General features: G+C 40.7%; 2 protein-coding genes across 2 annotated transcripts; one reads left to right on the top strand and one right to left on the bottom strand.

Annotated features, from left to right (window-relative positions):
- Positions 1 to 1,641: 1,641 nt before the first annotated feature.
- Positions 1,642 to 15,569, top strand: LOC135081119 (translation initiation factor eIF2B subunit delta). The gene is made up of 11 exons (XM_063975889.1): positions 1,642 to 1,793; positions 1,939 to 1,973; positions 2,371 to 3,087; positions 3,323 to 3,499; positions 4,272 to 4,405; positions 4,563 to 4,662; positions 5,165 to 5,344; positions 6,054 to 6,181; positions 9,192 to 9,375; positions 10,513 to 10,693; positions 14,658 to 15,569. Exons 2-11 carry the CDS (start codon positions 1,959 to 1,961, stop codon positions 14,861 to 14,863), a joined length of 2,022 nt encoding a protein of 673 aa, XP_063831959.1. The 5' UTR covers positions 1,642 to 1,793; positions 1,939 to 1,958; the 3' UTR covers positions 14,864 to 15,569.
- LOC135081211 (dolichyl-diphosphooligosaccharide--protein glycosyltransferase subunit 1) lies at positions 15,566 to 17,189 on the bottom strand. Its single transcript, XM_063975990.1, has one exon. The coding sequence runs from the start codon at positions 17,140 to 17,142 to the stop codon at positions 15,736 to 15,738; it is 1,407 nt and encodes a 468-aa protein (XP_063832060.1). The 5' UTR covers positions 17,143 to 17,189; the 3' UTR covers positions 15,566 to 15,735.
- Between the last annotated feature and the right edge of the window lie 2,058 nt (positions 17,190 to 19,247).

Raw genomic sequence — 19,247 nt, 5'->3', positions numbered from 1 at the left:
AAATGTGATTAATTTATCACTTTTACCGCGACTGTCGGTAATTATTCATAATAACCGGTTATTATTAATAATTTTCAATTTATCACATTAACCGTAACATATCAACATCGAGTATTCGAGTATAGATGACCCACTCTGAACTGTCCCGCCAAACTCAATGACAGGGGGGCGCTACCATCGTTCAACTATATGGTTTCCAACACAGATATGGATTAGAGTAGATACAGCAAGTTGCTCGTCAAAGCGTGCCATTCCGATATGTCCAAATGGACATACATGGTCGAGTGATGTTCATGTAATCCGATTACAACAATCGGTTACGATGATTTTACGAGGACAGTAGTACGAACACGGTAGAAAGAAGAAATTATTTACGGATTGAGAATTGTAATTAGCAGCACAAGTATCAAATAATTAATTAGAATAAAGTAGCAGTAGAAGAATTATAAAACAAGTTAGATCAGTGATCGCGGAAGACAGAGTGCACTGTGTAACGTCGAAATATACAAATCAAGAAGTTAGTTCAGTGATCGCAGTATACGTCTATGTATACTACGACGGCACTGGAGGATCATTACTTTGATAACATTAAGCACAATAAAAAATATTATTTGTAAATTAATAAGTAAATAAATAATATAGAATGACGTTTACCGCTACAAAATTATTTTAATCCATAGTCAGACTAGCTATACATTGGTATACATGTAACAGAATATCAGTTTTATCGGAATTAATTAATTGTTGAATCGAGTCACACGATATCTTTCGATAACTTTGCGATTGCAGAACGATGATACGATTATTTTTATGTTGCGGCAATCACTAAAATTCGCTAAAATGACACTAATGACGTTTAAAAAGTGGCACGCTCGTCTTCATACAAATTTTTTCACATGCTGCATCTATCCATATCTGTGGTTTCCAACATGGCAAAAATCTGAAACAGCGATCCGGTATTGACGGTGGCGCCCCACTGTCAATGTCATCGACAGGACAGTCCAGTGGGTCTAGACAAAGTGCAAATTATAATCGCAAACCAGTCGATAAGTGGTCGAAAAGACCCTTTTTTGTATGGAGTTTTGACGGATTCGATTTTCGATTCGATCAAAAAGTGCGTTTTGTCTAGGGGGGCAGTATTTTGGAACTATAGTCATCTACTTTGGGGGCGTTTGGCCAAAAATAGCACTTGTTAGAAATTGCAAGCAAAATGGCGTTCGCCCAGTAGCGGCGTAAGGGGGGGGCGGTGGGGGCGGTCCGCCCCGGGTGCCAAGCATCAGGGGGTGACAAAGTCGCGCAGATTAGTACTCACTGACGCATCTGCATGGCAAGGACGGTCGTGATGTCATGACAGGGGGGGTGCCATTCTGGGGTGCCGTGCCTTAGGCTATAATTTATATTATGACGGGGGGGTGCCGCCCCGGGTGCCAACCTATGCTACGCCGCCACTGCGTTCGCCATGGCAACCGCTGAAAACTTTAGCATATTTTCGGCGAGGACACGTTTGATAACTTCAATAATGACGTTTTCCTATACATTTTTTAACAGTGGTAGCACTTACCGCTAAAAAGACGCCATTTTTCTTACAAGCGCTAGCTAGCGTTATTTTCGGCCAAACGCCCCCACTGTCATGTTGATCTGTCAACTGTCATTAATGTCATCAACATATTTCTTGCGTTTTCTTGCATCATTATTTCTTTCAAGATTTTATTGTAAATTCTTGGTCATTTACGGCAATATTTTAATTATTTACTGATAAATGAATAAAGGCAGTAGTGTATGTGCTTCAAACTGTAAGTAATTATTATGTTATTAAAATTTTTATTCACACATTTACGAGAATACCTTATGATCTTTATTAATCTAAGCTTATGATTAAGTTTTTAGGTATCTTAGTGGTAAAATATGTTCAAATTATTACTCATATCTTCTTTAAAGCTTAACAAGGAATAGCAGCTATGGTTTTCTCTGAGGTATGCGTAATTTCTCCGTGTGTTGTTGAGACTTTGATGGCACTGATTTGAGGTTATAAATTGTATACAATTATGTGATAGTTTCTTCTGCCTTCATATCCTGAGCATAAATACATAACATGAAATCATTTATTCAATGTTGCCTACGTATCCCTTATTTTTAATAGAGTTGTGCCTTTCCAAACCTCATATTTCATTATAGGCATGCAATGGCAATATCTTTCCTATTTTTTGTGAATAATTGTTTGCTCTATTTCTAACAAATAAGTTCCAGGAATTAACTGGCAAGTATATGATGTATGCCTTTATATCCACTACAATAAATTGTATTTAAATTATTGATAACACAGCATTTTTCAATACAGATTGTTTTATTTTATCCTTCTTGACTTTTCAGACTAGAATAGTTAACAATCCAGCTAGAAAAAGAAGACTAAGAAGAATCAGGTCAAAGATAAAAGCAGCTCGAGCAAGTAAAAAATTAAATAAGTCTGTTGATTCAAGTCATCTTGAATCAATAAATCTTGATCCACAACAACAACTGCTAAATGGTATCAAAAGTAAGCCTCAAGAATTAGAAATAGAGAAGACAAGTTGTTCCAAATCAGATAGTACAAAAGAAAACACAGGAAACATGTCTTCAAAGGAAGATGCAAAGTCCAGGGAAGATGTGATAGCTGCTAGAGAAGCTAAAAAACTGGCCAAACAAAAGGGAAAACCGAAACCAGCTCAAGCAACAGCAACTAAACAGCCTGAAGCCCAAAAAAGTGATATAAAAAAAGATATCAAAGAAAGTAGCACTGATAAGATAGGGAAAGAAAAAAATGATGCTCCAACAAAATCTCCAGAATCCCAGAAGAGCAAAGATGAAGTTGATAAAGCTGTAATACAAGTTAAAACTGATGATATATCAAAGGAAGATATAAAAGCTGAGAGAGCAGCAAAGAAAGCTGCTAAACAAGCCAAGAAGAAGAAAGAAGATGGCGGAGATGCAGCTGTAGATGACATGACAGTCAAGGATGTTGTTGAGACCTTGAAGGATATTGTTAATGTTGCAAAAGAGGTACAGGATGTCACCGCTAAAGTTCAAGCTATACATTTGGAACCTAAAAAGGTAAGAATTGAGTAGTTTCTACTAATACTAAACTGATCTTGGTTAGATTGTAGGTTTGATAGTTTGTATACTTATCCCAGTAAAATTACTTTAATCTGGTTTACTCAACATTCATTAAATAAATATTAAAATATTCCTGAGCATTAGTTTGATTGATGACTGATCAATGATTTTCATTCTTCTTTATTTAAATGATATTTAATTATAATTTGTCTGAATTATAATTACATTACAGTCAGAAGAGAGCAAAAATAAGGCAGAAGAGAGTGGCAAAAGCAAGGCGGAGCTAAGGGCAGAGAGACGCGCCAAGCAGGAAGCTCAGAGAGCCGCCAAGCAAGCCGCAGTCCAAGAGAAGGCTCCGCCTAAGCCAGAGCCCAAAGCTAAGGCAGAGGAAACTGGTAAAGCTAAAGAGGTGATTATTTGATCTATCATATAGCCAATAATTTCTTCTTTTATTTTTGACAATGACTTGGTTTTGGAACCATGATTGCCAATGTCTCACATTGGCCAATAATGTCCAGGCATCATTTTGGCTCCCCCAAAGAGTGACATAGTACTTTTTTCATCAATGCCTTACTTTGAGCTATGTTCTTACTTTGAGCTAAATTCTTGTAGGTATTTTATGGCATAACTTTACACACTTCATTCATTTTAGCCCAGAATAAACCCCTTAATAGGATTTCCAATTAACTGGTTTTCAACCGACTTCAAAAAAGGAGGAGGTTCTCAATTCGACCCGTATGTTTTTTTTTTTTTCTATGTTTGTTACGCGATAACTCCGCCAATTATGAACCGATTTGAACAAATCTTTTTTCGGCGTATAGGTAATACCTCAAGGGTGGTCCCATTTAAATTTAATAATAGAAAAAACAACCCCCAAGGGTGGAAAATTGGGGATGAACTTTTTTATACGCAATATCTCCGCCGATTATAAATCAATTTGAACGATTATTTTTTTGTTGAATAGGTATTATCAAAAGGGTGGTTTCATGCGAATTTGAAGAAAATATTTCACCCCCAAGGGTGGAAAATTGGGGATGAACTTTTTTATACGCAATATTTTTAATTTTTAGTTTTTTTTTGTGTTCACGCATTTGAAGTCGGTTTTATTTTTTTTTAAAAGTTAATTATTTGTGTTATACCTCATTAACTTTCAATGATTTCTTAATTTGTTTGTATACTAGGAGAAAACACCGAAAGTAAAGTCAGCAGAGAAATCAAAATCGAAACAGCAAAGTTTGAACAGAGTCAACTGGTTCCAACACTTACACATGCAACAAGATAAGGAGTCTATGAAGAAAATACCTATTAATTCCAAGTAAGCACTTTGTTATACTTAATAGAAGATGAAAGACTAGTTATGTTGAAAAAAAAACCTTATTTACATTACATGGATCATACTTAAATCTGCCACTTCAATAAAGTTTGTGATCATAATATTTACTGGCTGACTGTTATTTTTTTTTTGTTTTCAGCCTTCACCCAGCTATAATAAAGCTGGGAGTACAACTGGCCTCGCGAGTTGTGTCTGGTTCCAATGCAAGGTGTATTGCATTATTAGATGCTCTCAAAAAGGTAACTTATGCAAATTAAATTAATTAGCAGTTTATTGATATAGGTCACTTGTTTAGTTTTGCATATAAATTAAAATAATAATGTCACAAAGATCACAAACAAGTTTTGTTCGGAAATATCAAGGACAACTAAAAAAATCCTCATCAAAGACGCAATTATGTTCGATTATTTTCCTAAAACATACAATTTTTGATTTATTTTAACTATTGATGTCAAAGCCACTAAAGATCTTACTTTACAGTCATTTGAAAACTAATTAGGATTCACATCATAACAATAAATTTTTGTTCCTTTAGAAGTTTTGTCTTGGCATTATTCAAATTCTTTATTAGTATGGTAGGTTGGCTCTTTTTGAGGCACTCATACATCCCAATATAGCATTGCTCAGCTACCACTTTGGGACAACATAGCTAGTGCTGAATTGGCGGAAGAAACAGTCGCCTACATATTTTTTGTTTTTAATTTTGTCTAGTGGCCTACAACTTATTTGTTTCCCTGGCAGATGATAATGGACTACACGCTGCCTGCCAAGACAGAGTTCGCTCGCGGTTTAGAGGCGCATCTAGCGGCTAGCCTGGACTTCTTGTGGACCATGCGGCAGCCGTCCGCGTCTCAAGCTAACGCGGTGAAGTTCACGCGACACCACCTTACACAGCTACCGAATAATGTTGCAGAATTTGATGTGAGTAGATCCTTTTTTGAGCCGACAATAGACTGAAGTATTGTGAGTCGTTAGTTTGATTTTAATTGCAAGCGGCTTAGAAGCACATTTAGCGGCTAGCCTGGACTTCTTGTGGACCATGCAGCAGCCGTCCGCGTCTCAAGCCAATGCTGTGAAGTTCACGCGACACCACCTTACACAGCTGCCGAATAACGTGGCGGAATTTGATGTGAGTAGATGAGTGAAGACATGGGCTCACTATTGACTCGTAATATCATCTGTTGCTGGATTATCATACAAGCTTACACTTGATAGTTTATTATCAAGCACTACTCGAAGCTGTGATTTTGTCTTCAAGACGAGTTTTCTTGCGTTACACATAAACACAGGCGATATTTTCTTTGATCTACCAACCTCTTTTATATACCAACATGTACCAAGCTATTTTAGTAGGTATTAAAGTATCATAGTTATTCTAAGTTCTCTAATAATAAACCGCCTCTGTGGTTTAGTGGTAGACCACCTGCTTCAGACGCAGAGGTCCCGGGTTCGATTCCCAGTGGGGGCAGATTTTTCTGTACGGTTTGGTTGGTGGTAGGGCTTGTCTAAGTCCGCCTGGCTAGCTACCACCATCTTACCTAAGTCTGTCGCCATAACAACAATGTTAACATCATGTTATAGCCCTTTTGTTAATAATGGTTCTAATAATAAACAAATACTTTCTTTACAGGCAAAGAAAATTCTAACAGAAGAAATCGACCGGTATATCAGAGAGCAGATCGATATGGCGGGGGAAGCCATCAGCTTGACCGTCCGCAACAAGATCTCCGAAGGAGACAACATCCTCACTTACGGGTGGTAAGTTTGCTTGTTGATAACAAAATCATACAGTAATCTATATCTTCTATCTATACTTATAATAAATCTGTAGAGAGGTCAATTCTGTACATGAAATATATTTTCAAAATAACTATCAGGGGGTGATTAGTGATCGATACTGATACCAAAAATGCAATCAGTAAAATTTTTGTCTGTCTGTCTGTCCGTCTGTATGTTCCTTATAGAAACAAAAACTACTCGACGGATTTTAACGAAACTTGGTACAATTATTCTTCATACTCCTGGGCAGGTTATAGTATACTTAGGAATTCCCACGGGAACAGGAATTAGCGGGAAAATCCTTTTGTATGAAAAATCTAAACCGTTTAAGTTAGACGCTTGAAATTTGGCATGTAGGTACCTTAGTAAACTTAAAGCTTAATTACAATAAGTAATTCCCGAAATTCCCACGGGAACGGGAATTAGGGGGAAAATCTTTTTGTATGAAAAATCTAAACCGCTTAAGTCAGACGCTTGAAATTTGGTATGTAGGTACCTTAGTAAACTTAAAGCTTAGTTAGGTACAACAAGGAATTCCCGAAATTCCCACGGGAACGAGAATTCGCGGGAAAATCCTTTTATATGAAAAATCTAAACCGCTTAAGTTAGACGCTTGAAATTTGGCATGCAGGTACCTTAGTAAACTTAAAGCTTAGTTATAACAGGATATTGCAATAATTCCCACGGGAACGGGAGTTAGCGGAAAAAAACATTTGTATGAAAAAGTCTAAACCGCGTAAGATAGATGAAGGAGGTAAAACGGGATCCACGCGTACGAAGTCGCGGGCGGCCGCTAGTCTATACTAATATTACAAACTAGCTTTCCGCCCGCGGTATCGCCCGCGTGGAATTTCGTTTGTCACAGAAAAACTTTATCGCGCGCGTCCCTGTTTAAAAAACCGGGATAAAAACTATCCTATGTCCTTTCCCGGGACTCGAACTATCTCTATGCCAAATTTCATCAAAATCGGTTCAGTGGTTTAGGCGTGAAAGCGAAACAGACAGACCGACAGACAGACTGAGTTACTTTCGCATTTGTAATATTAGTATAGACTAGCGGCCGCCCGCGACTTCGTACGTGTGGATCCCGTTGTACCTCCTTCATCTATCTTACGCGGTTTAGACTTTTTCATACAAATGTTTTTTCCCGCTAACTCCCGTTCCCGTGGGAATTATTGCAATATCCTGTTGTAACTAAGCTTTAAGTTTACTAAGGTACCTGCATGCCAAATTTCAAGCGTCTAACTTAAGCGGTTTAGATTTTTCATACAAAAGGATTTTCCCGCGAATTCTCGTTCCCGTGGGAATTTCGGGAATTCCTTGTTGTACCTAACTAAGCTTTAAGTTTACTAAGGTACCTACATACCAAATTTCAAGCGTCTGATTAAGCGGTTTAGATTTTTCATACAAAAAGATTTTCCCCCTAATTCCCGTTCCCGTGGGAATTTCGGGAATTACTTATTGTAATTAAGCTTTAAGTTTACTAAGGTACCTACATGCCAAATTTCAAGCGTCTAACTTAAACGGTTTAGATTTTTCATACAAAAGGATTTTCCCGCTAATTCCTGTTCCCGTGGGAATTCCTAAGTATACTATAACCTGCCCAGGAGTATGAAGAATAATTGTACCAAGTTTCGTTAAAATCCGTCGAGTAGTTTTTGTTTCTATAAGGAACATACAGACGGACAGACAGACAGACAAAAATTTTACTGATTGCATTTTTGGTATCAGTATCGATCACTAATCACTCCCTGATAGTTATTTTGAAAATATATTTCATGTACAGAATTGACCTCTCTACAGATTTATTATAAGTATACATAGATGCGAAAGTAACTCAGTCTGTCTGTCGGTCTGTCTGTTTCGCTTTCACGCCTAAACCACTGAACCGATTTTGATGAAATTTGGCATAGAGATAGTTCGAGTCCCGGGAAAGGACATAGGATAGTTTTTATCCCGGTTTTTGAAACAGGGACGCGCGCGATAAAGTTTTTCTGTGACAAACGAAATTCCACGCGGGCGATACCGCGGGCGGAAAGCTAGTATAAATATAACCCGGTCGACATAACTGCGCATCAGGCTGCCGTGACGTCACGTCGATGCTCTGGTACGGACGGGGCGAACGCGGGGAGGTGTGCGGGGAGTGAGAGTCGCATTCAGTGAAGTGCGCAGTTAGCTCGATCGGAATGTAATAACTTATTCAAACCTCTTGAATCAGATTGGCTATTGCGAAGATATGTTAGCTTGCGTGATTTTTCTCAAAAATATCTTCAAAGCATGTTTCAAATTGAAACATGTTTTTTTTTTAATTGATTGAAACTTAAGCTAAAAAAAAATATTTCATCCTTTAGCAATAACAATTTTGTTTGAGGAAAGAACGAGCATGTGATATGTGCATTCTAGCAAATTAATTATTGAATTTGAATTCGAAAATGCCTCTACTTTAATTTAGAATACAAGTGACTGAGTTTCTTGCGCTGCTTCTTCTCAGCACTGGCCCATTTATTGTCCTGAAGCAGTGGTAGGGTTAATACTGGGACGTGTAAAAGTGCTTTTTTTAAGCCTATTTACAGTAATAAATATGTTATTAAACTCATAAAGTTTTATGAGTTTTAATAACACCAATGAATGAATTAATTCCACCAGCCCCCTTCCATCATCGGGGAACCAGACGCAGGTTAGCGTACCATCCCTATATTGTTGACATTCCACCAGCTCGCACTAAGCGTTTCGATGACTCTTTTATAATGCGAACTGCTAGGGACTGGAATTCGTTGCCTGCTGCTGTCTTTCCCGAAAACTATAATCCGGGCCTCTTCAAGGCGAGAGTGAATAGGCACATACAGGGCAGATATGTACCATCCTAGACTGCATCCCACTTAACATCAGGTGCGATTGTGGTCAAATACCTGCCTTGTTATGCATAAAAAAAAAACCAACCAAATGCGTATATCCAAGACACTTTGTTAATTGTTCGTTCTTTCCACAGCTCGTCGCTAATCGAGCGCATCTTATGTGAGGCGTGGGCGAGCGGCGTGCGGTTCAAAGCCATAGTGGTGGGAGCTAGAGTGGGTCCTGCTGCTAGAGCGAGAGATATGCTGCGGCGACTGGTCGCTAAGAACGTGCCGGCTGCTTACGCTGACATTACTGCTGTTAGCTACGTCATGCCCACAGTAAGTCTTGAGACTTGAGTCTACGTCGCTCTAAACTGAAGGTAGCTATCGTTATAGACGAGGCTCTTGCCCCTTATTTACTGAAATTACACTTAAGCTGTTTGTCGTCGGTATTTATATGAACTCGCGTTCATTGTCCTCCTTTCCAGTCTAGCTGTCTTAAGCTGACATAATCATCATCATCATCTCAGCCATAGGACGTCCACTGCTGAACATAGGCCTCCCCCAATGCTTTCCATGTTGCCCGGTTGGTAGCGGCCTGCGGCAAGCGCCTTCCTGCTACCTTTATGATGTCGTCGGTCCACCTTGTGGGTGGACGTCTCACGCTTAGTTGTCTTTAGAGAGACATTACTGCGGTCTAGTTGTCTTTAGCTGTAGTGGTGGGCTAGAGTGGGCCCCGCCGCTAGAGCGAGAGATATGCTGCGACGACTGGTCGCTAAGAACGTGCCGGCTGCTTACGCTGATATTACTGCTGTTAGCTACGTCATGCCTACGGTAAGATGCTACTTCTTTAGTTGCCTTTAGAGAGACTCATTACTGCGATCTAGTTGTCTTTAGCCGTGGTGGGTGCTAGAGTGGGTCCTGCTGCTAGAGCGAGAGATATGCTGCGACGACTGGTCGCTAAGAACGTACCGGCTGCTTACGCTGATATTACTGCTGTTAGCTACGTCATGCCTACTGTAAGTCTTGAGACTTGAGTCTACGTCGCTCTAAACTGAAGGTAGCTATCGTATATGAAGACGAGGCTCTTGCCCCTTATTTATTAAAATTACACTTTAGCTGTTTTTTGTCAGTCTTTATATGAACTAGCCTTCATTGTCCTCCTTTCCAGTCTAGCTGTCTTAAGCTGACATAATCATCATCATCATCTCAGCCATAGGACGTCCACTGCTGAACATAGGCCTCCCCCAATTCCATGTTGATCGATTGGTAGCGGCCTGCGTCCGGCGCTTCTCTGCTACCTTTACGATGTCGTTGGTCCACTTTGTGGGTGGGACGTCCCACGCTGCGTTTTCCGGTCAAGAGCCTTGCTGCCCCATCGGCCGTCAGTTCTGCGCACTAAGCTGATGACATCGTCGGCGCCCAAACAAACTCGAAAGTGACCCAGCTTATCCTAACACTATCATCCAATTGCAGATAAACAAAGTGCTGCTAGGCGCGAGCGCGCTTCTGGTGAACGGTTCAGTCTTGGGTTCGCTGGGCACTGCGCAGGTGGCGTTGGCGGCCGCGTCATACAACGTGCCCGCGCTCGTGGCGTGTGAGACACATAAGTTCTCCGAGCGAGTGCATACAGACGCCTTCGTGTACAACGAGATCGGTGAGTGTGACCACTTTCACTGCCAGGTGGTGACCGCGTATGACCTCATCTTGCTGGTGGCCGCTTTATACAACGTGCCCGCGCTCATGGCGTGTGAGACACATAAGTTTCCCGAGCGAGTGCCTACAGAAGCCTTCTACAGCGTGATCGGTGCGTTGTAATAGTTGCGAGTGTGACCTATTTCCTTTGCCACGCGGTGTACTCCTCGTGTGACGTCATCACTGGAATGCTAAAAGTTAGGCAGTGGCGGAAAAGTGAATGCTAAAATTTAAGCAGTGGCGGCAAAGTGTAGGACGCTACAAGTTCAAAATAGCTGACAGTGGTTGGATGAAGAAGCGACAGATCTTGCTTTGTGGCATTTCTCAGAGAGTTTTAATAATAATGATCGGATCCTGCCTTTGTTTCAGAACCTTGAGCCGACCATCACCGTTTCTGCACAACGACTATCGGATCAAGTGCGGGCTATTCAACGGTGCAAGCTGTTGGACCAGTCTGTACTTGATCGACTCCGCCTAGAGGCGATGCCTGCTCGGACAACTCCCCTCTTGACGTCGGAGCCCCCTGCCTCGTCGTCGCCTACGGTGTCGTCATCGACACCACAAGCGGCGAGGGTAGACTCTGGTGATGAAGAGGAGGGTTTGCCGAGTAGTGTAAGTAACCAGGTGAGTGAGCGATTGAGGAGGGCTTTGGAGGACACTATTGGTCAGTATCGGTTCACGTCAGATTCAAGGCCTCGACTACCGCGTTTGCCCACTCATAGACGTAATTTGGCGTTAATGGGAGCTCTGAATGCATTGCTAATTCCGTATATGCGGACTAGCACAAATTTATTTGATACCCACTCGATCCTGTATTGTGGTGCCATTGCGGTTTGCCGTGTTGCTGGTGTCCAGTTCCCAGACTCGGACAGAGCAACGCGTCCTGCCGGGATGACACCAGCGTGGCAAATACGGATCGAGCGGCGTATTAATGCATTCAGAACTCTCATTGCAAAGCTAATTTGTTTTAGACGGGGAAATAATCGTCCCCGAGTCATGCGGTTTGTGACGCAAGCCTTTGCTGGGACTGGCGTTCTACCTCAGGACTACATGGCTTGTGTCACAGAACGCCTTGACTACCTAAAGCAAAAAGTCTATGCATGGGCAAACCGTATTCGTCGCTACAAAGAGCGCGTGAACAGATACTGGCAAAATCGTGTCTTCCAAAGTGACCAGAGGAAGGTGTACCGGAGATGGGAGGGAGCTGATCAACGTGTGAGCGACGGGCAGCTGCCAGATGTCAATACCATGATTGATTTCTGGCGTGGCATTTGGTCGATGCCCGTTGAGCACACTGAGGGTGATTGGATGCGTGTAATTGAGCGTGAATGTGAGTCCATCGAATCCATGGGGTCTATTGTTATAGATCCCGAAGACGTTAGTAGTGCAATCAGCACGGCCCAGAACTGGAAAAGCCCTGGGCCGGACGGATTGCACAACTTTTGGATTAAGTGGATTCGATGCTCACATGACCGTTTAGCGACACAATTCCAAGAAGCCCTCGAGCTCGGTTCCCTTCCAGCCTTCATGACTACCGGTGTCACCACCTTGCTCTACAAATCTGGTAGTACCATGGACCCAAAGAACTACAGACCGATCACATGCTTGCCTACCATCTACAAGCTCCTTACATCTATTCTGACCACAAAAATTAATACGCATATTGTCGCGAACAATATCTTGGCCCCTGCTCAGAATGGATGTAAGGTTGGGTCTCGTGGTACTAAAGAGCTCCTCCTCATAGACATGACCATTAGCCAACAAGTTCGACGGAGCAGGAAAGCTCTCTCTGCTGCCTGGATCGACTATAAGAAGGCCTATGATTCGGTGCCTCATTCATGGCTAGAGAGGATTTTAGAGTTGTATAAGGTAGATGCAACTCTGAGATCCTTTTTAAGCTCATGCATGGGGCAGTGGACTACAGTCCTTCGGCAACCAGGTGGTAGTGAGAGGTCTCCTGATCCATTGAACTTCATAAGGATTGAGCGAGGCATTTTCCAGGGTGACAGTTTGAGTCCCTTATGGTTCTGCCTAGCACTGAATCCTCTTAGCACTCTGTTAAAGGATTCAGGGCTTGGTTATCGGCTTCGAAGAGGGGGTGAGGTCATTAGTCACCTGCTCTACATGGATGATCTCAAGTTGTTCGCACCAAAACGACAAGATCTGGTGAAGTTGCTAAAAACCACACAGGTATTTAGCAACGCCATCAGGATGGAGTTTGGTGTAGACAAGTGTGCGGTCTTACATGTAGAGCGGGGAAAAGTTGTGAATTCTCCGAATTTACAACTTTCTGAGACAATGACACTCAAATCTCTCTCCGAAACTGAGACCTATAAGTATCTTGGTATGTCAGAATCGTTAGGTATATCGGTAGAAGACATCAAAAAATCGGTGAAAGAACGCTTTTGTAGCCGTCTGACAAAAGTTCTTAATAGCCTTTTGTCTGGCGGCAACAAAGCAAGAGCTTTCAACGGTTGGGTGATGCCTCTACTAATATACTCCTTCGGCATACTAAGATGGACTCAGACTGAACTTGACGCCCTGGATAGGAAGGTACGTCAGCAGCTTACACAACATCGCATGTTACATCCGCGCTCATCTGTAATGAGACTGTACATTCCACGGAAGTGGGGAGGTCGAGGCTTTCTAAATGCCAAGAACCTCCACAACCGTGAAGTGTGCAGTCTTAGGGATTATTTCCTTGCCAATGAGTGCGGAATGCATCGCGATGTTGTGGCAGTTGACAAAGGCCTCACGCCGCTCTCCTTGGCGAACGAGAACTGGCGCAAGCCAAAGGTACTGAGCGTCGCGGATCGGAAGGACGTATGGAGGAGCAAGGAGCTGCACGGGAGGTTCTATCGGGCCCTAACAGGTCCCGATGTGGACCTCCTCGCCTCGGTGAACTGGCTACGCTTCGGTGACCTCTTCGGGGAAACCGAGGGTTTTGCTTGTGCAATTGCTGACGAGGTAATGATGACGAACAACTATCGAAAGTATATCCTGAAAGACGGTACGGTCGACATTTGTCGAGCATGCCACCGTCCCGGAGAGTCACTCAGGCATATAATTTCTGGTTGTTCGCATCTTGCTAACGGTGAGTATTTGCACAGGCATAACCTAGTAGCCAGAATCATCCATCAGCAACTTGCTCTTCAGTACGGCCTTCTTGAATCTGAGTCGCCGTATTACCAGTACCAGCCGGTGCCAGTTCTTGAAAATGGTCATGCATTGCTCTATTGGGATCGGTCTATCATCACAGACAGGACTATTGTCTGTAATAAACCTGATATTGTGGTGGTTGACCGATCCCAACGTCGGGCAGTGCTCGTTGACATCACCATCCCGCATGACGAAAACCTCGTGAAGGCCGAGAAGGAAAAACAAAGCAAATACCTTGACTTGGCCCACGAGGTGACCGCCATGTGGGATGTTGACTCGACGATCATTGTCCCGATAGTTGTCTCGGCAAACGGGCTAATAGCGAAGAGCTTCGACCAACATCTAAAGAAGCTCTCGCTAGATGGTTGGCTCAAGGGTCAGATTCAAAAGGCGGTGATCCTCAGCACGGCACGCATTGTCCGGAGGTTCCTCAGCCTGTGACCCTGACCACCGGTAGCTTGGGCCCTGCTCCGCTGCCAGCGGGTTAACTATTTTTAAGATTTTTGTTTTTATAATGTATTTTTATTTTTTGATAATTACATTGTAAAAAGAAAAAATTAAAAATAAGAAAGAAAAATTAATAAAGAAGATAATAATAAAACGTTTATTTCAGACATTACATCCATATGTGTTAGTAACATGATAATCTTAATCTAGTGTTAGTTTTACATCTAGCAACGATATTCGAAAACTCGTTTATTCTGCGACATATTATACTAGTGTTATTTTTCTCTTCAACGTCTCTAACTCTGAACTTGTCTTTCTAGGTGACCCAGACGAGCTGATCGACAAGACAGACGAGAACTCGCCCCTCAAGGACTGGCGGTCGAACCCCAACCTCACGCCGCTTAACCTGACGTATGACGTCACGCCGCCCAGCCTCATCACCGCTGTCGTCACGGAACTCGCAATACTTCCTTGCACGAGTGCACCCGTAGTCCTGCGGTTTAAACTCTCCGAGTACGGCATATAGGTTCAATATACTAACTTAGGTTATGTATGTATAGTCGTTTTTTTGAAGATATAGATAAATAAATACTACGCCTGGTGATTGAAAAAGATACGAGTAAAATAAAATCTTATACTTATTGAAGCAAAGAAGTCTAAAGTGAACTGCATCTAATAGTATAACACGTGTTGTATGGAAATCATGGCACAATACGAGGCCTTAACTTTGAATGATAATTACAATTTACATAGATAAATGGTATAGAACATGACGATGTAAGTCACGTTTTAGAAGTTTATACGAGCCGAATAACGCTAATGCAGCTATAAGCACACGCAAGTGTGATGAGTATGCTGATTGTACTTATTTACCTGATCAAATAATAAACAGGTCAGTTTGTGTTTTTCTCAAGAGTTGTGTATTGTAAAATGTAATGAATGAAATGTTCATACTTCTGACTGAAAACACTTTCCTGTTGATACAGATTTCAAATTGTTTATTTTATACAAGTCATTATGGAAAACCATGGGGGAGGCCTTTGTCCAGCAGTGGACATCATTTGGCTGAAACAAACGAACGATACAAGTAAAAACAATATAGTATGTGTTCTGTAGTTAGAGAAATTTAATAATGCTCATGTATTTGGCTAAAACTTGTAAATATTTTATGTTGGTATATTTTGTTCTGTATAGACAATACATTAATGAGAAATAATAAATGTTTATATGAATTTCTGTGTATTTTATTTTCTTACTATTCAAGTGAGAATTTAGGAAACAAAAGACGACTTTTTTATTTATAATTTAATTGCACACAATCATTTGCGACAGCACATAAAATGCAAAAGTGAACTAGATTATTGCATACATACAATAATGTAATAATATAAAACTTATTTAATCCTTATGTTGGTGCTCAGACTTATGAATGGAGAAATCTAATCTTACATAAATAATTACAAATAGGAATAATGTGTACAAGAAACCAACAACTAGAAGTGGTTCTTGCAACATAAGGAGGCGAGGGAATGTGTAGCGCAGCTGGAAGTCTTGAATGTGGTTCTCAACTAGGTTGGTCTTCTTGAAAGTGATGACTGGGCGACCTTTGGTGTCCAAGTAGGTGTAGTGCAGGCTGTCAGGCAGCCGAGTCACTTGGTACGGAAGAGTCAGCTTGATGCCAGTTGAACCCTCTGGCAAAATAATCTTAGTAGTCAGCTCATCAACCTGCATGTCGTCAAAAATGTGATCAATAACTCTCATCTTCAGCAGATACTCATTGGCAGAATGATACAAGTATTCATAGCTAGGCACATTGTACCCTAGGGTGTAGTGAGTTTTCCATCCACCAAACAATGGGTAGCGTGGTCTGAGGTCCAATTCAACTGAGTCTTTCTTGACTTTCATATTGGAAGTAGAGATGTTGCCATTGGTGTCACGGTAGTACACATCTGATGCAGAAGCAGGTAGAAGCGTTTTGTAGGCCCGGACACTAGCTGGCCCACTGTGGACATCTTGTTGGTAGTCATAGCGCGAGAATGGTCCCTTCAGCTTAGCTCCAGTGTGCTCAACCTCAATCAACTCTTCAATGGCGATGTTTCCCCAGTGAGAAACTTCAATAAGCCTTTCAATTCGAGTGACAGTTAAAAATGGAGAGTTGTTCTTATAATGCACACTCAATTCTTTTTCAGTGAATGGAGCAACATTAGCATACGGTCCATATTGTATGGCACCATCTTGTTGAGAAAATGGCTTGATTTTCGAGAATGATTCGATGCCCTTTGTGTTCACAACTACGTTGGTTTTTTGAGATGTGACCTGGTAAGGGGAGTAGATGTAGAGGTTGCCTGTATACTTAACCAGCTGGTCTTCCTGTTGCGTAATAGCAGTGGGATACGGTTGCAAAGCTTTAGTTAAGACCACTTCACTCGTGACAACCACTGTTGAACCAGCGTTAAGAGCATCCTTCAGATCCACGCGCCAGAACTTTGCATTGTCGTGGCCTTTGACGGTAGTCTCTGTGACACGAAGTTCTTTACTACTACCGTCTTTGGCGCCGATAAAAGCCAAATTGTTCTTGGCTGAAGCTTCTACTGCTAACAAGAAACTCTTTACCGGCGATTTGCCACTGTTCTCCAAGGTTATTTTCTGCGATATTCTTACGAGTTGCGAAGAGAGATCAATCGTTCTGTCAACATTTTTAAACTTTATATCACCGGATACAGTATCTAAATTAGCTGATTCACAATATAAGGCATTGAAAAGTATGAACAATAAGCCAAATTGTTTTATCGCCATCGCCGGCATTGCTACGCTTTTGATCACTTTTTTGACAATGACATTTGATTTGACGACGTTGGCGGAAGTACACGCCACCATATAAAACCGGAAATCGTCTATAATAATTGCCAGTTGAAAAATAACCTATCTAGGAAAAATCTAGGAGCGAATGATGGTAGCCTACACCACCATTCACTCACTGTCAAATTCCCATCTCACTCATTCATTTGTACTTTCGTTTTCGTTCATTCATTCACTCAGTAAAAGTTTGGGGACGACGCGGTGCACAAGTTTCGTGTTATTTTAAAACATTTATGAAAATGATTTTATAAATCTATGAACACAAAGTTATTGCTAACCTTATGTGTTTACTTGTGTCAGATCCCTAAAACAGTTGGAAGCACACATTCCATTTCTATTGTTTGTGTAAATCATATTTTCCCTAACAATCTTGCCACAGGAAGAACAATCAAAAATGATGGGCTTGTTAGTTCGTGTTGCTCTTGCTGTAATAGGTAAGGTGTTCATCTTTATAACAACGGGTTATTTTGTAATATTATCTTAATAAATATCTAAGTTTCGAGTTATAATTCAAGCCTACCTGCAGGTGTTCATTAATATTTTTTTAATTTACAGTGCTCAATCAAGTGTTATTGCCATGCCTGGCGTTAGGAAGCTATCGAGGATACAGTTCATACGGTAGCAGTAGATACAACAGCAGACAAAGTAAGGAGGCCTCTGCGAAGACTTACCTGGGCACATCTTCTGGACTGCCTTTCGAGATAGCCCCCAGACGAGGACTTGGGATATCTGCCTGGGGCATTGTGGCTGTGGTAGTATCATTAATTCTAGCAGGAATGGGTTTATACTATTTCGCCATGTGTTATCCCATTTTATGTAAAAAAGAGAGGAAATATGACATGATGGGATTACCAAGTGTAGCATAAATCATGAGCAGATAAAGTGTTTAGAATATCTTTTGCATATCCTCCAGGCTTATAAAGGTGACAATTTAAAGCTTTACAAAGCGTTTGATGAATTGAAAATATTGGTATGAAATTGGTTGTGGTCAATTTAGGTTTAAATGACTTGTATTTTATTGATAAGACTTTAATCTTAACTAGTGGAAAAGGTGACACCTCTCGTAAATGTTGAAAATTTTTTAAATAAATACTTTTAGTGTGTTTACAAGTGTCTCTGATACCAAATGAAAATAAGGTATTTATTTTTAGACCTATATACTGTTTTATTACCATCTTTTGGTAAAATATGTTTTAATGTACCTAAAGTTTTCATGTTCCATTTAAGTATCTTTTCCCTCCGTACCTATGTATTAATCATGAGACTGGGACCAATAGAAAAACTGAAAAAAAAAGAATGTATTGTTAATGTTGAAGAGTACTTTAGTTCAATAAGTAGCATAATAATTGACTGATTAATTATATTTAAACAAAGTTTACTGAAAATTACAGTAAAATGTGCCATAGTAAAGAAAATGCAGTTTTGTCTTAGATGATAAGAAACCTGTTTTCCAAGGCAAACAATAATAAAATTATGAACTTCATACATTTCAATAAAATACTATGCTTATGATAAATATGTACATATTTTTGATAGTATCCACAATTACATTGCCATAGAAATCCATCTTCATTATGGAGACAAGTAGGCATATTATTCCAATTATCTTATAATTATGTACTGTTTATCTTTTCTATCAACTTGTCCTTATTAATTGTTTGAACAGTATTATCTGCAACCTAATTTTAGTTTGTAAGTAGTAATGTTCATAGTATCATAAAAAATGTTAACTATGTAATCAAATGCTCAAATATACACTATTAGATGTAATTATGATTTTTCTTATCTTGATTGAGCGTATAATGACCTCGCGACAGACCAACCGGAAGATTAATCGAGTCATGCTTGAAGTGGTTTTAACATCTTAGTTTTTCAACCAGTTAAATAATGACTATTGTTGCATAACGCTTCTTTATCTGTAGGTACATTTACAGATGCAGCTTCGTGCTTATCGCGTGCGTTACGACGATTAAAATCGTATGTCCTCTAAACTCAGAAACTAGGACGGGCACTAAGAATGTTAAGTAGGTACCTACTTATTTTACTTTATG

Source organism: Ostrinia nubilalis, chromosome 1, assembly GCF_963855985.1.
Source record: "Ostrinia nubilalis chromosome 1, ilOstNubi1.1, whole genome shotgun sequence".
NCBI classification, from domain to species: Eukaryota; Metazoa; Arthropoda; class Insecta; order Lepidoptera; family Crambidae; genus Ostrinia; species Ostrinia nubilalis.
Note: the sequence above shows the minus strand (reverse complement) of the source record. Positions and strands in the feature narration are given on the sequence as shown.